This window comes from Haematobia irritans, chromosome 2 (genome assembly GCF_050003625.1).
Source record: "Haematobia irritans isolate KBUSLIRL chromosome 2, ASM5000362v1, whole genome shotgun sequence".
Taxonomy (NCBI): Eukaryota; Metazoa; Arthropoda; class Insecta; order Diptera; family Muscidae; genus Haematobia; species Haematobia irritans.
Window position 1 is genome coordinate 81277937 of NC_134398.1, and position 17694 is coordinate 81295630.

The window sequence follows — 17694 nt, forward strand, 5'->3', positions numbered from 1 at the left end:
CAAATTTTCAATAGTGACGGCGCTTTTCCGACGAGTTTTGGATGTCGCATACGATTGTTTCAAATTCAAAAAATGTTGGCAGGGATGATGACAACTTGGAAAAGTAAGATGAAGCATAAACATAAACAATGAAGATGTGTGAAGAGTTGTGGGTAAAGCCATTTGTTACTGAACTAATGGAAAAAATAATAAAAATCCGGATCCTGAAGCAATCCACATTTAATAAATTACAAATTACTTGATGAATTTCAAAATGCTTCTCACCAGGGTTTCCATTGAATGGAAGTGGATTTTATCTACGCTTTTGTCACAATTCTCGTTTAGGTTTAAATATTTTTTTAAATTTCCAACCAGAATTGGCGATTCATCATTAATTTCATTGCAGAAATGCCTGTTTTTATTGTAAAAATAAATTTGTTTTTGACGAACATCCCCTTACACCTAATGATTTGTGCCACCCAACCATAAAAAATCAAAGTCGTTTTGATTTTATGCCGACACGTCCCCGCAACACGCGAACATGACCTTATACTATTGGATTTGTCACCGCTACGTGTTGTGTCGCAGGTTTATCCGACTGTATAAGGTCCCCTTTAGAATATAGGAAATTTTCCTATATTTCTTTTATATACCTGTAATCGATATCTGTCATCGATGTAATCGATATGTTTGCTCGTGGGTTGTTTTTTATACCCTGCGCCACACTGTGGAACAGCCCAGCAAAAAAAGCGTCACCAAAAAAGTAGTGAATGTTCTTTTTGGATCCGGAAGTAGTGCAAAATTGGCGCAGAAGCGATGAATTTAACACGGGCTTGTCATAGGACGGATGTCCACCCTTTCAACATTCGTTGCATTGAATTTGCATCACTTCTTAAAGTGTGAGGCGAATTCAGCGTTTTGGATGTGAATTAAGAAATGTTGTGATATTTTGACACATAAATAATTTTAAAATTTTTTTATGATTTTTAATGCATTCTAACGCTTGTCTGGAACGTTTGACATCAAATATGTTATTATCAAAATATCGCAAGTTTTTTAGAACGGATTTAGCGTTTTTTTTTCGGCAAAATTTAAATAATTTGTACCATTTTATTAATTCTTAATTTGTTTGTAACCTAATTGAAACAAAAAATGTTAAATTTCCCATTAAAACTATGAAAAAAGCGAGTTATAAAAAATGGACTCAAATTGACTTCCTGTGCAGTTAAAATAAAGAACATCTTTTCATTATGCACACATGCTTCTATTTGATGAAGATTTGGATGGAGAAATAACGCTCCGTGAAGTTAAGGAAGCGCTTGCTAAGACCAAAGTAAATAAGGCTCCTGGAGAAGACCGTGTACCATACGAATTTTACAAATATGCCCCGGATGAGCTCCTATTGCAAATTGCGATATCTTGTAATTATATACTTGAGAATGGGGAAGTAGACAATTCATTCTGCAAGAGCATTATATACCCTATATTCAAGAAAGGCGATAAATCACAACCAAGAAATTACCGTGGAATTTCGTTTATGAATTGTTTTCCCAAAGTTATGATGGGAATTGTTTCACAGAGATTAACAGATTGGGTTGAGAAACACGACAAATTAAACGAATTTCAAGCAGGTTTTCGTAGAAATTACTCCACATCTGACAATATTTTCTCACTAACGTCGGTCATTCACCTAAACTGGAATAGAAAAATGAAGACGTATGCATTCTTTGTCGACTTCAAAGCTGCCTTTGATAAGGTATCTCGAAGTGCAATGATGTATAAGCTACATAACATTGGTGTATGGACGTTAATATGAGTAAATCCCAAATTATGGTATTCAGGAAGGGTGGTAAAATATCAAAATATGAACAGTGGTATTATAAAGGCGAACAAATTAAGGTCACATCTGAATACTGCTACCTTGGGTTGACTTTGACGCCGAAACTATCCTTCACCAAACACGTCGTAGCTAGAAATCAAGCGGCGAACAATAGTATTAATTGCACATGGGAAAGTTTTCTAAATAAGCCCAATGTATCAGTAAACTCTAAATGGAAATTATTTTTGGCGGTTTGCAGAGCGATACAAAGTTACGGGTCGCAAGTTTGGGGTTACTCCAACTTTGGGGAAGTCGACAGACTTGTTCTATATTTTTTGAAAAAAATTTAAGATTGCCAAAATGTACGCCTACATATGTACAAATGCTGGAAACTGGTGTAGAAAATGGCCACATATTTACCTTGGGAACACATATGAAATATTTGTCTCGAATTATTTTTGACTATAATGAAAAACGACTTCCTCACCAACTTGCAAAAAAATATTGCAAAGCGGAATATTTTGGGCAGAAGCCATAAATAACTTAATGTTGAAACACGATGTTGGGAGAATGGAGATAAATACGAAATCTGACTGGATGCGGAGAAGTGAACTTTTGCTGCAAAATATGCGAATAGAATATCTTAACAAGTGTAATAGGCAAGCAAGTGAAACTCAAAGGTTTTATAAAAAATTGAATCCTTCAAGCGCCCAGTTTTATATAAATGAGCATCTCTCTCAGGAAGAAATTATGTGGATCTTCAAAGCTAGAAGTGACTTAATTCAATTGAATGGCAACATATTTCCACAGACCGTAAACCGCCAATGTTCTATGTGCAATATGCTTGAAACTGAAAACTTACAACATTTCCTAGGCCATTGTCCTGCATTAAAGGAATTCAGACACATGTATTTAAAAGGTTTTGCTTACTGAAAATGATCTAATTTATGCTTTAGATGGCCTCTTAATTGCTTGGAAAGATTTAGCTTATTATATTAGAACTTGTATCCAATACAGAGAACAACTTTTACATGAATTTACTTTTTAAATAACTTAATGACTAACGACCATAGGTCAATGTCATGTATTCTTACAACTACATTATTCTTTATATCTTAAGATACCTAAATATGTTATCGTAAAATGCATTGTATTGATTTGTAAATGTATTACTTAAGAAAATAAAGAGAGAGTACTACTACTACTAAAGAACATCTTTGGGAGAACATTTTTGGAAGTACTTCTAAAGTAGTGCCTTTAGAAGAACTTCCAAATTTTTTTGCTGGGAGGGTATTACAAGTTAGTGCATATGTTTGCAACACCCATAAGGAGACGAGATAGACACATGGTGTCTTTGGCAATAATGCTCAGGGTGGGTCCCTGAGTCGATCTAGCTATGTCCGTCTGTCTGTGTGTGAACACATTTTTGTGATCAAAGTCTAGGTCGCAGTTTAAGTCCAATCACCTTCAAATCTGGCACAAGTTCCTGTTTTGGGTCAGAATAGATCGGTTCAGATTGAGATATAGCTCTCATATATATATATATATATATATATATATATATATATATATATATATATATATATATATATATATATATATATATATATATATATATATATATATATATATATATATATATATTATATATATATATATATATATATATATATATTTCGCCCGATATAGACTTATATGGCCCAAGAAGCCAGAGTTTTAGCTCAATTTGGTTGAAATTTTGCACCAGGAGTACAATTAGTAGTGTAGTCAAGTGTGCTAAATTTTTTTTAGATATAGCTCCCATATATATCTTTCGCTCGATTTTCCGTCATATGATCACAGAGGTCAAAGTTGTAGTCCGATTTACGTGAAATTTTGCACAGGGAATATAATTAAAATACTAAGTATGCATGTCAAATTTGGAATCGGTTCAGATTTCTATATAGCTTCCACATATATGTTTTTCCGATTTGGGAAAAAATAGCCTAAATACCCACATTTTCCTTATAAAATCGCCACTACTAAGTCGAAAACTTGTAAAAGTGACTCAAATTTTTCTTTATTTCTAATACATATTTATCGACCGGTAAACCATAAATACAGTTTTGCGAAGTTGCCTCAAAATTGATTTAGATTAAAATGTTTCCCATAGTTTTTACTAACATAGTGTACCATCCCAGGGCTAATGCCTTTATATACAGCACCCAACACATTTGACGGATTTGATATAGTATCGAAAATGTGGATTTATAAAGTGGTGCAGGGTATACAATAGTCGGCCCAGCCCGACTTAAGACTTTCCTTACTTGTTTTTAGTTGGAATCGTGTTGTTATTGTATACGAAGAGATTGCTAAAAAATAAGTAAAATAAGATAATAAATAACAAATATAATATATAAAATATTTGTTGTTTTAAATTAGTGAGAACATTTTTCTTCACAATGAATTCATTTTAACTTAAAGAAGGGGTCACTTTTTCTGGGTGTAGTGTGGAAAAACAACTTCCGTTCTCGAATACGTTTTAGATTTTCACAAAAGTTACAAAAAATCATAGTTCAATAGTTCAACTGCATTTTTTTGTATGTAAAGACAAAAGGACAAAAGGCTTCGTGAAAAAGTTTAACGACTTTTGGACTAGGAAAGAACTTTATATCATAGATTTGTGTCTTTTTTTAAGCAAAGCTCACATTTGTAAGAAATATTTTTGCTCACAAGAATATTTTTTTTCTGTGTATATGTATTTAGAAAATTTTACATGAACATAAACCATTTGCTTTTTTTCCAGTTATACTCAAAAGGAAGACTCCGGTTTGTCAGTTTGCCTCCCCCTTGGATGTCGATATTCACAGTAATCCTCAAGTAAGTTTTAAAGCATGAAAACAAAACTATTGTACTAGTACGACCATCTGTAAATGTATTGGTTTACTTAAGTATTCATAACGCGCCAGTGTCACCATAATGAACAGAACGTTCCAAATATTTGATAAAAACAGTTTGATGAACAATAATATTAAATGGGAGCAGATTAAGATATTGATTCAATTAAAAATTTTGTCTCACATGTGCAATAAATAACTTTCTGCTTAATGGGCTTAGAAGATTACAATTTTCTTTCAATTATTATTTCAACAGAAATCTCATAATATTCCTAAACCATTATAGAGCAATAAACTCTGACCAAAAATTGTGGAAGAAAAGCTCAACCAAACCACCTTTGCTATCAATATGGACTGACTAGTTTTCAGGCTGATTGAAATAACACAGCGGTATCATGAAAGACTTTCGCCGATTTTTCCATGGGTGTACATTAGATAGGGTCGCGAAAAAAAGTTGATGTGGTCACCCCCCAGTTTTGTAGCATATTCGAAGACAATTTCAGAACACCAAAACTTTTTTTTCCGTGCACCCTACGACCCCCCGAAATACAATTTATTGTGCTGTGTCGTCATTTGAAGTCCGATCGAAAAGAAACGAATTATTGGTCGTGGTTGAGAGCCTACTGTTTTAAAATTCTAACAATCACATTCGCTACATGATTTTTTAAGTCTGTCCATATTTTTGTGAGAGAATGCTGTTGTTTTCACTTTTTTCAAAAACTATCAACAGCCTTCTCTCACAAAAATATGGACAGACTTAAAAAATCATGTAGCGAAAGTGATTGTTAGAATTTTAAAACAGTAGGCTCTCAAATTGTTCTAGCAAAAACACATGCACTTTGCATAACGCAGAAAATGCCATAGTGCAAACAACGAGTATGTATACAAAGGTACCGTTAGAAATTTACAGATAAATAGGTTTTGTGTTCTAAATGCCTTATAAATTAATTTCGTAGATGTGAATAACGATGTGCATGTGGTTCGGACATCATGACAACACAGCAAAAACTATTTGGTGGTGTGTAGGGTGACCTACACGCTCACAAAAAATCGCTTCTGTAACATATACTCCCAAACATATTTTGCTTCAAGCATATACATTTTTGGGTATTGCCCAAACATTTATATGTTTGATCTCTACCAATATATAATATGTTTGAAAGCATATTGGTCTAAACAATATATGTTTGGGTAGTCTAAGTTCCAAACATTTCGTATTTTTGCATCCAAATTCAATAATGTTGTCTTCCAAAAAACAATATGTTATTATGTGACCATATAATATGTTTGGAAGCATTTTGCACCCAAAAATATCATATGCTTAAAAAAAATTCTCCCAAACAATATTGTGCTCAAAATTTTATTTATTTATTTATATATTTATATATTTACAATCATAATGAATTATGAAAATAAACAGGTAATATAGGTGCCAACAACATAGGTTTTCGACCTGAATGCTTAAAATTTTGTTTCTGCCTAATTGTATATTCCCCCACATCTTTCTCACTTCCACGAGATTTTTTAGTTCTTAGCACCTTTTTCTGTAATACAAACATTGTAGAAGAAATTATTCAATTTTATGATTTTTTATTTTATTTTAATTTTACCTTTTGCCGGACGGGGATTCGAACAGCGGACCACACAGTTTGTAAGGATCAAAGAAGTAGCTGATCAATTGCCCAAGGAAAAATAAAATGTTAATTTTGTAATAACAAGCAACAACCACCAACTTAATTCAATATCGCTCCCTGTTAAATAGCGCTCCAAGCTACTAAACACATATATGTTTATAGGCTATTTCTAAATTAATATATGTTTGCATTCAAGCATATTATATTTACAAACATTTTATGTCCCAAACATAATATGTTCTAACATATTAACATATATGTCCCAAACATGTTATACTAGTTTATGAACATTATATGCTTGCACTCAAAAATATTGTGTTTAAAAATTTGTGTTCCAAACATATAATGTTTATAGCCAAACATATGAAAAACAGTCTTTTTCAACCGTGTATTGACTTTTTAAAATCTCTGTAACTTTTTTGTTTATGAATTTAAGTAAATACTTCAAAAGCAAAAGTTTCATATTTTGTTAAGATCTTTATAATGGTTATAAGAAATGGGCATCATAGGGGTATACGAAGCGAAATAAAAATCAAATTTGACGTCGGAGTCAAAAATGACCAATGCACGAAATATAGCCCCTGATCAACCACGAACAACGATATGCGTTTCTTTTCAATCGGACTTCAAATGGCGACACAGCTCAATAAATTGTATTTCGGGGGGTCGTAGGGTGCACAAAAAAAAAAGTTTTGGTGTTCTGAAATTGTCTTCGAATATGCTACAAAACTGGGGGGTGACCGCATCAACTTTTTTTTCCCTTTAGGCCGTGACCCTATCTACTGTACATCTTTATATATTTACAATTTTGTATGTCTGAATTGTCTGTCATAAGAAAGTCATTAATTTATTTATATATACATCTTTTCTCATTTTCTTCCAGAGTGTAGTTCTTGAAGGAAAGTATTGGAAACGCCAATTGGCCGTTATAAAAGCCGAGTACAGAAAATGGAGAAGAAATTACAAATCAAAGGCCACTGGATGTTTAATGTATGACATTGTAAGTATTTCGATATTTTTTTATTGCATCCACTAGATCTTTTATCATTGCCAATAACATTACTATTGGTAAGAAGAGTCATATCAAGGCACATTCGTATTTATAATTAAATTATTAAGTGGTTGAGAATCAATTTTAAAAAGTTTGAGATGATAGGCTAGCTTTCCTTTTGAAGTAGTTTTGTATTGCTTTCCATTTCTTTGAATTGAACCAAGACAACCATGTACGTGAAAACTGTTGTAAATAGCTGAAAGCGAAAAAACAAAAATAAATATCCACGGTTGTATATAGAAACATTTAGTACTACCTTAAATAAAGTGCCTTTGTCCAGAGAAAAGAACCCGTATGCTGTTAAGATGGGCTTTTGTCTTAGGTTTTTCAAAAGAAATTTATCAATCTGGAAAACAAGAAAAAAATTCATAAATAAAAAAACTCGATTTAATAAAATATATCCATCAAATATTAAACTCATGGAAATAATGCTACCGCCACATACAAAAACCCAACATTTCGGCTATAGGCCAAAACAATACTTAAATGTTGACTGTGTGATCTATATATGACATGGAAGATTATAAAACTAACTCATGGTCTAACTCCTCGCTTCGATTGTACGTATTTCTCTACTGTTATGTAAATCAGACGTATTTTGCAATGAAAGAAAAATGCGATAAAAATTTGTTCGGGTTCCTTTTTACATTTTTCATTATATTGTTATACAGATGTTATAGGCTAACTAGCTCCTTTTTGGATAAGATCGTAATTCAACACTCGAATATCTCAGGTCCCCAAACTTAGAAAATGGTTTCTATTAAAGTTTTTGGTAGTATACCCAAAATAAAGTTAAGGATTTTGATGCGACTTCTTTAAATTGAAAACATTTTTGGCGAGCTTTTTACTTTTAAATCTAGGCTCTATAAAATTATATTATATATAGATCATGTACATTTAAAGTAAAAAAGATATATTAAAAAATAACAAAGATTGTAAACTTTGTTATTACTGTAATAATTTTTGTCCGTGTATATTTCCCTACAAATCGAATGAAATATTGCCGGCTGGCATTAAGCTATTTTTCTAAGTCAAAAGGACATTTTATCTTAAGGAAACAAATAATTTTTTCGTGGGCATTTGGGAGTGCAGTGTATTACAATGGATGCATTTTTATTTAATTTTTAATTGAAAACAACATTATTTTATGAAAAACAAAACACTTACAATTTTCTTAATATGTCTATTTTCAACATAAGTTTTGGTCAATATTCTTGTAGTTTTATTAGCCTGAAAATATAGAGGAACAATAAAAGGGTGAGGAATATATTGAACGCTCAATACGAATACATTTTCGAAGATATTTTATAAAATATCAACCGATGAAAAACAATCTTTTGAAAAAAAATATTTGATAAAAAAGTTGCCGCTGGTGAGATTTGAGCTCGTGATTTTAGAGAAGTAGTTAGAATGTTGTGCCTTGGTGTCATATTACGATCAAACCACAAACATTTTGACTTTTCGACGCTTCGTGTTCAATGGCGTTTGTGGCTGAGTGTGCTAAGGCTAGTGCTAACAAACCCAGGTCCAAACCCCAGTAGTACCGAAAAAGTTTTTTAAATTGTAAAAATTATATAATTAAAAGTGTGTAAAAAATATTGATAAAAATAAAAGTGAAATTTGTAATATTGGACATAAAACCATTAAAAGTATTTTACGAAAGTTATCCGAATAATAACAAGAATATAACGCACTGAATATGGTACTTATTTATCAAATGCGACAAAGTGTCTTTGTTTACACTGTTAGAAAGATATGTTTTTCATATGTTCCGATATAAACAAAATGTGGTTCTGGCATAATTTTTAAACACAATATATTTAAGTGCAAAAATGTAATGTTCATAAACTAGCAATGAATGTTTGGGACACATATGTTAATACGTTATAATATATTATGTTTGGGACATGAATGTAAGAAAGAGAGAGTATAGAGAAAGGAATACAGATGGAAACCGGGAGGGTTGACGAAAGATATCAAGAGAATTAAAAGAGCACAATTTCTGTTAAACTGCTTGTATGTTATTTCGGAAAACTGTATTATGAATTCGTTGGTTTTGGCTACACTGAAAAAACAGTGAACCCACCAGGAAGAAAACTTTTGATTAAGTTTAGAAAATTTTGAATATTTGTAGAAATTTTTAACTAAACAGTATTACAAGCGCTGGTCGTCGCGCCGATATCACAAAAATAAGTAAATATTTTTCGACAAATTCAAGAAAATTTATTAGACATAAATAATTTTTTTCACTTTTTAAAGAAAATTTTGTAGTTTGAAGGAAAAAATTGGAGTTCAAAATTGCAAGAATGTCTTTAGTGACATACGAAGTTCATCATGGACGCTTTTGTAGTAAAATTTACAAATTTGAAGAAATAATGAACTATTTTATGGCAAATACGAATTTGGTAAATCTCTATCCTTAACTTGTGTATAATTTTTTCCTCTCTTTTAGTTCATTTAACTAACGTACGCAAAAAATTATTAGAGTAAATGAAACTTTCACCAAATATAATAAGTTCATGAACTAAAATATAGTTAAATTGGCTTTAGTGAAATAGTGAGTTCACTTTTTTTTGAGTGTATGCGCTTGGCATGTTAATAAGGCTTCGCCCAAAAATTTGATATGTTTAAGTCTAAATATTAATTTGAGTATTCGGAGTAAAGAGAATAAACATTCGGCACCAAGAGAAAAGACATTTGAAAAAAACTGCATGTGTTTTTGCCTTGAGAGCACACCCAGAAAAAATGTCTTCGAAACTAAAGGAAAAAATGTTCATCAATTTAGTTTAGCCATTTTATTTCCATTAAGCTAAATTTTTGTGTGAAATAATAAAATTTACTTGTTTCAGCAAAAAAATCCTAAACTGAAAGCAATTAGGAATAGTTCATTAACTAGAATAAGGCATGGAATTTTACTAATACTGTTTTCTTCTCTGGGTATAAGAATTTACTACTGAACAAGAAAATTTTATTCACTGATAACAAAGCATTCGAAAAATAAACAAAAACCGTACTAAAACCAAGTTTCCTCAAATTTAGTAAAATTTCTTATAAAATGATAATGTTGACTTCCTTTATTAAGAAAGCTTATCATACATACGAATAACACTTGGCATAGAAAAATATTTTAGTTCTTTCGCACTAAAAAGTATTCAATCCTTTCGAAACTTACGGAAACATACTTGTTACAAAATAGCAAATTTTCCTATATCTCTTTTGTCTACCTGTAATCGATATGTTTGCGCGTGGGTTGTTTTTTTAGCTGGAATCGCGTTGTTATGGTATACGGAGAGATTGTGAAAAAATAATATAGTAAAATAATATAATAAATAACAAATAAAATATATAAAATATTTGTTATTTGAAATTAGTGAGAACAATTTTCGCTTTTTGAAAATTATTAAATATAAATAAACAATAAGTATATCAATGTTCGTGATGGTGTACAAAGAAAGAAAACACCAACAGAATAACAACCCCTTCATTCATCAGGTAACATTCAGGACGCTAACCTTTTGTGAAAAAATTGTTTTATGATTTTTTATATTTGTAGGCATTGAAATTGTAAAATGAGGACAAAATCGTTAGGCAGCAACTTATTAAAAGTGAAAGGTACAAGAAGAAGAAAAAAATTACGTTTTACAGTTGTTGATAACATTACAAGCCCTGAATAAACAGTGAACTCACCAGGAAGAAATCTTTTGATTAAATTTAGAAAATGTTGAATAGTTTTAGAAATTTTTAACTAAACAGTATTACAAGCTCTGGCATCGATATCAGAAAAAAAGTAAATATTTTTCGACAAATTCAAGAAAATTTATAAGACATAAATAATTTTTTTCAATTTTTAAAGAAAATTTTATAGTTTGAAGGAAAAAAATGGAGTTCAAAATTGCAAGAATATCTTTAGTGACATGATGGACGCTTTTGTAGTAAAATTTACAAATTTGAAGAAATAATGAACTATTTTATGAGAAATACGAATTTAGTAAATCTCTATGCTTAATTTGTGTATAATTTTTTCCCGTCTTTTACTTCATTTAACTAACGTTCGCAAAAAATTATTAGAGTAAATGAAACTTTCTCCATATATAATAATTTCATGAACTAAAATATACACGCAGAGAAGGAATATGATCACCTCTAACATGTTTCAAGAGCAAAATGTTATTTTTGTATGGTGGCCATGTAACATGTTTGTCACTAAAATGTTATTTTCTCGTCAAATATAACCTGCTTGCCGAAATCAGATACATCATGTATCCGAGAAAATAACATGGTTACTAAAAAACCATGTTACATGGTCACCACCCAAAAATAACATTTTCCTCTTAAAACATGTTTGAGGTGATCATATTCCTTCTCTGGGTGTAGTTAAATTAGCTTTAGTGAAATAGTGAGTTCACTTTTTTTGAGTGTGGAAATTGGAAATAGTGGAATACTAAACTAATATTTCGATGCTGTTGATTCTTAATAAATGAATGAAAAAGGTTCAATAAAATCAATCCATATATGAATTCAATTCAGTTCATTTTTTCATTCTGTAGTATAGTGGTACATAAATATAGGAAAATGTTAACTAATATATGGAATGCATTCTACCTAATTTCTATGAAAATCACATCGTTCAAACAAATGAAAATGTCTTTGGCGCTATACGAAGTTCAACTTTCTTCACAATGAATTCATTTTAACTTAAAGAAGGGGTCACTTTTTTTCTGGGTGCACCATTTTATGTACGAGGGCGGTTCGGAAACTTCTTAGTCTATCAATGAAAGAGAATAGTTAGTTTTTAAAAAATATTTTTATTTTTCAATATAATCTCCTGAAGCTTCAATACACTTAGTCCAACGCTTTTCTAGCAATTATATCCCTTGATTAAAATAGTTTTCCTCAAGGTCTTCAAATTAGTGGTTTACAACTGTAATTGCATCTTCATTTGAGGTAAAACGCTTGTCAGCAAGGATTTTTTTTCGATTTGGGAACAAGTAAAAGTCACTGGGAGCTAAATCAGGAGAATAAGGTGGGTGGTCAAGCAACTCGTACTTTAATTCGTTGATTTTAGCCATTGTTAAAACACTCTTGTGCGCTGGTGCATTGTCTTGATGGAAAACTATCAAACTATTTTTTGTGTTGTACGCCGAGACGTTTTTTTTTTATTATTTTACCCTTTTGTAGATAGTCAATCAATAAAATTCCTTCAAAGTCCCAAAAAACCGTTGCCATAACCTTACCAGCCGATTGAATTGTTTTTGCCTTCTTTGGGGCACTTCCTCCAGCTTCAGTCCATTGTTTGGATTGCTCTTTTGTCTCTGGTGTATAGTGGAGGATCCATGTCTCATCAACAGTTATGAAACGACGCTTAAAATCCATTTTATTTCGCTTAAAACGATCCAAACTAGCTTGAGAAATGTTCATTCTTATGCGTTTTTGATCGATCATTAACAAATGCGGCACCCATCTTGCAGGGGGCGTTTTCATCTGTAGTTCTTCATGCAAAATTAAATGGACTCGATCATTTGAGATGCCCATGATATTAGCAATTTCACGCACTTTTATTCGTCGATCATTTAATACCATATCATGCACTTTGGCTACAATTTCGGTTGTTGTTGCTATTTTTGGACGTCCACTACGTGGTTCATCTTCAATGCTTGTACGACGACCACGTTTAATTCAGCAACCCACTTTTTTACTGTTGCATATGAAGGAGCACTTTCACCTAACACATTCACCATATCATTATGAATTTCTTGTCCCGATAAACCTTTTTTATGTAAATATTTAATGACAGCACGCATTTCTAATTTTTCCATTGTAAGAAAAATTGCGGATGCAAAACAAAATTTAACATATGTTCATAACAGAGATGGGCGTTTCCAAAACACTTAACTTTTTCTGTTTATACTGCGCTTTTTGTGCTAGGCTAAGAAGTTTCCGAACTGCCCTCGTATGCCACATTGATTGACTATCTGCAAAAGGGTAAAACAATAAATTCAGAGTACTATTGCAAGCTTTTGGATCAATTAAAGGTACAAATTCGAGAAAAACGTCCTGGCTTACAACACAAAAAAATTTTTTTTTTGATCAAGACAACGCACCAGCGCACAAAAGTGTTTTAACAATGGCTAAAATCAACGAATTAAAGTACGAGGGATAGAATTGCTAGAAAAGCGTTGGACAAATTGTATTGAAGTTTCAGGAGATTATATTGAAAAATAAAAATATTTTTGAAAAACTAACTATTCTCTTTCATTGATAGGCTAAGAAGTTTCCGAACCGCCCTCGTACCTCTTTTAGAGTTGGGACAGTAAAATGAAAAAAGGGGAAACTGTGAAACTTTAAACCGTAAAATGTATAAAAACAATGTGTAGTCCCTCTTTATTAATAAGTAGTCCAAGAGGAGTTGATGGACACTTTCACAAATAAAAGCGGGTTCGAGTTTTTATTATTTTTATTTTAGAGGCAAAGCTCGAGTCTCTAAAAGCAGAATAACCTTATAACTTTTTTTTGCAAATTGTATTATAACTTGGTGGGGAATGATACAAAGCAACAATTGAAAAAGTTTAGTTTCTTTAAAATGAATGAAATTATTCGTTAATAAAAATTCATATTTTTTTGTATTTCTAAATACGATAAATTTTGCATTATTTAAAGTGGTGTTAAATGCAAGTAAAAAATAGTTCACGCCTATATAAATTTATGTGTATATTTTAAAATTATTTATGGTTACACTCGACTTCACGTTCTTCATTTGTTAGAGTTTTTGAACTTCTTCGAAAATTTCAAACTTTTATACCAAAAAAATTTTTTTTGTTACAAAATTGTTGTTTTGCAATAAAAAAATAATATTGTATTCAAAAACTCAGCCCTTTTCGTTTTTGTAAAAAAAATTTGGTGTTCGGTCGGAGCACGGATTGAACCCACGACCCTTGGTTGGCAAGGCGGACATGCTAACCATTGCTCCACGTGGCCAACAAATGACGATATGACGACAATTGTCTGTGGATGACAATAACAGCTACGTAGCCCAGTAGGGAGCCACCGTGGTGCAATGGTTAGCATGCCCGCCTTGCATACACAAGGTCGGGGGTTCGATTACTGCTTCGACCGAACACCAAAAAGTTTTTCAGCGGTGGATTATTTATCCCACCTCAGTAATGCTGGTGACATTTCTGAGGGTTTCAAAGCTTCTCTAAGTGGTTTCACTGCAATGTGGAACGCCGTTCGGACTCGGCTATAAAAAGGAGGTACCTTGTCATTGAGCTTAACATGGAATCGGGCACCACTCAGTGATAAGAGAGAAGTTCACCAATGTGGTATCACAATGGTCTGAATAGTCTAAGTGAGCCTGATACATCGGGCTGTCACCTAACCTATCCTAACCTAGCCCAGTAATAGTGTGCTGGCTTACAAACTGTTTGGTCCTCGGTTCGATTCCCCGTCCAGGCGAAAGGTAAAATTAAAAAAAAAAAAAAAATTAAAAAAAAAAAAAAAAATATATATATATATATATATAATTATATATTATATATATATATATATATATATATATATAATATATATATATATATATATATATATATATATATATATATATATATATATATATATATATATCTATCTATCTATCAATATATATATATATATATATATATATATATATATATATATATATATATATATATATATATATATATATATATATATATATATATATATATATATATATATATATATATATATATATATATATATATATATATATAAAATTGCATAATATCTTCAACATTGTTTGTATTACAGAAGAAGGTGCTAAGAACTAAAAAAAATTCGTGGAAGTGAGAAAGATGTGTGGGAACATGCATGTAGGCAGAAAAAATGTTTTGAGCACAATCTTCCTATCCAATAATCTATGTGCTTCCTGCAAAATATGTTTGGAACATATGTTAGAGAAACGATTTTTTTGAGGGTGTATACATCAGATGCTTTATAAAGCTGTCATACACGCAAAGAAAAAAAAACGTTTGGAAAACGTGTACCGAAAACGATTTTCTTTTGTCAGAGTTTTTTGAATTGCTTCGAAAATTTTAAACTTTTATTACCAAAAAAAATCGTTTGTTACAAAATTTTTATTTTTTCAATAAAAAAAGTTATTTTTGAATCAACAACACAGTACATTTCGTTTTTTATCAAACACTGTTCTTTTCTTAATTTAGGTCTTTGATAAGACACATTTTACAGTTCAAAATTTAATATAGTACAATGTAATGTTGAAAATTTTTTCGGAATCTTCCGAACATATCTGGAATATATGTAAAAAAAAAAAACAAAAATAAAAAAAACTTTGGTCTAAGCAGGGATCGAACCCACGACCATTGGCATGCAAGTCTGACGTAGCCACCACTGCTCCACGGTGCCAAACTAAATGTTTGTTTCTGTTAAATAAACTTTGTTTATTCGGTTCGTGGGCGCCGCAAGCTATGCTATATAAATATAACTTATATGGATAATTATCTATTGATGACCATAACAGGTACATAGCTCAGTGGTTAGTGTGTTGGCTTACAAAGTGCATGGTCCGCGGTTCGATTCTCCGTCCAGGCGAAAGATAAAAAACATTTTAAAAATTTATAAAATCGTATAATTTCTTCTACATTGTTGGCATTACAGGAAAAGGTGTTAAGAACTAAAAAAGATATGAGGGAAAATGCAATTAGCAAGAAAACAATGTTTTTTTTTGAGTCAGCCTTTATGAAATTGTTTTTACATCCTGGAAAAGAATAAACGTTTATCACAAAAAGTATATACTTTTCTTCCAAATACACTTCCTTACAGCGAAAAGTAAATGAGAAACGAACTTTGTTTGTCTAAAATTTCGTTTGGGAGGAAAGAGTTATTTTTTCGCGTATACGTGTATTTAAAATTATAAACAATAACGGGTAGCTCATAGTTGTTTGACTTTAAACAGGTGTCCTCATATGGGGACAGAGGGCGGTAATGGGTTAAATTGAACAAAATGTTTGTTATCGTTTGTTTTTTTAGGCCGAAACCGAAGTCGAATATTTTTATAAAATTCTTCAATATTGACATACTTTAAATACTTTAAATAAAAGGTAATTTAGCCCAAGTCTTATAACATTCTTTTAGAATTTGCAGAAGTTTTAGTATAAAAGTCAGTAGAGTTATATTATAATGAAAAAGATTGTTTTTGTTATATTTTATCCATGCAAACTCGATCTTCGTTCGGAAAAAACCCGTTCCGCTGCACTAAACAATTTCCAAGCTTGTCGGTGGAGTGTTTAAATATTTTGTTGCCGCTGCTCTTAAAATTTGAAAAGGAGCATAGTAGGTTCGGTAAATATGAATTCATTTCATAATCTAATACAGTCATGTCATGTTTTCCCATATGACGAACTTTGCCTTTTGTATTATTTGTGTGTTTTGACTTGGACAAATTCTAAACTGGGGCAATTCGATATTAAATAAATTTTTATAAAAGCTTCGGCTTAGCCCGACTATTGATTTCTGGCCGAATGCCACAGCCGATTTTTCGGTCGAACTTTATAAATATCACAGATCATAGTGAGGACACTGTCCTTCAGTGTTAAATCTGCCAATGTTGGTTTAAATGAATCTGCCAATGAAAGTCGAGACAAATCATTTGTTGTTGCCACAACCATTTCCTTTTAGCACCTACCTCTATATCGATGTTATTGATCCAGAAGACATTCGTGTACATTATTATCGGTGGTAGCGAGTACAAAGAAATTGGAACCAATGCTAAGAGTATAGTGGTAATATCCGACAAAAGAATATTGAATGAGACCGTTGTGAGAAATAGAAATGTGGATATACAACTCAGTATGAAAAAGGATTGTATAAACATAATCAGTCCATAGCTTAAGCTAATACCAGTACGGCAGAGTGTCAAGATGTCATTACGTTCCGATAGAATGGATACCACATCATCTAAGGAACTTTGCAATTTCAACTTCACCTCAGCGTTGTAGTATGTCAAAAGCCTGTGAAAGATGTGCAACAGACTTGTCAGACACGATATACAAGTGGAGCTGTAGATGAAATTGAAGCTCATCAGAAGTACATTGCAGACATATGTACTCCACGAATTAGCTAGGTTATACAGACTCGAAACAACAACATTGCCCACAAAGATTATCATTAGACAAAAGTTCACTATGCACTGGACAACTATCACTTTCTCAGTTGATCCATTTTCCACATTCGAAAAATTACTTTTATAGCAACTAAGAATTTTATCAAATATCTGGACATTCTTCAAACGAAAGAAATAAAACATGGAACTCATGCCCA

At 31.6% G+C, this 17694-nt stretch overlaps 2 protein-coding genes and 1 long non-coding RNA gene across 6 annotated transcripts in view; 2 read left to right on the forward strand and 1 right to left on the reverse strand.

Moving 5' to 3' along the window:
- The window catches only part of LOC142225611 (uncharacterized), a 318712-nt gene that overhangs the window by 106372 nt on the left and 194646 nt on the right, over window positions 1-17694 (forward strand). The window lies entirely within an intron of this gene.
- Window positions 1-17694, forward strand: part of Mondo (MLX interacting protein mondo) — an 83621-nt gene that overhangs the window by 24055 nt on the left and 41872 nt on the right. For all 4 annotated transcript variants that reach the window (XM_075295400.1, XM_075295399.1, XM_075295402.1 and 1 more), the window contains exons 4-5: window positions 4584-4657; window positions 7192-7308. In XM_075295400.1, coding sequence (XP_075151515.1) covers window positions 4584-4657; window positions 7192-7308 — 191 coding nt within the window. The remainder of the gene's footprint in view (window positions 1-4583; window positions 4658-7191; window positions 7309-17694) is intronic.
- The window catches only part of Gr39a (Gustatory receptor 39a), a 28215-nt gene continuing 17813 nt past the window's right edge, over window positions 7293-17694 (reverse strand). Inside the window, exons 2-3 of the mRNA XM_075295404.1 lie at window positions 7616-7705; window positions 7293-7555 (exon numbers count right to left, since the gene is read on the reverse strand). Coding sequence (XP_075151519.1) covers window positions 7466-7555; window positions 7616-7705 — 180 coding nt within the window. The 3' untranslated portion in view covers window positions 7293-7465. The remainder of the gene's footprint in view (window positions 7556-7615; window positions 7706-17694) is intronic.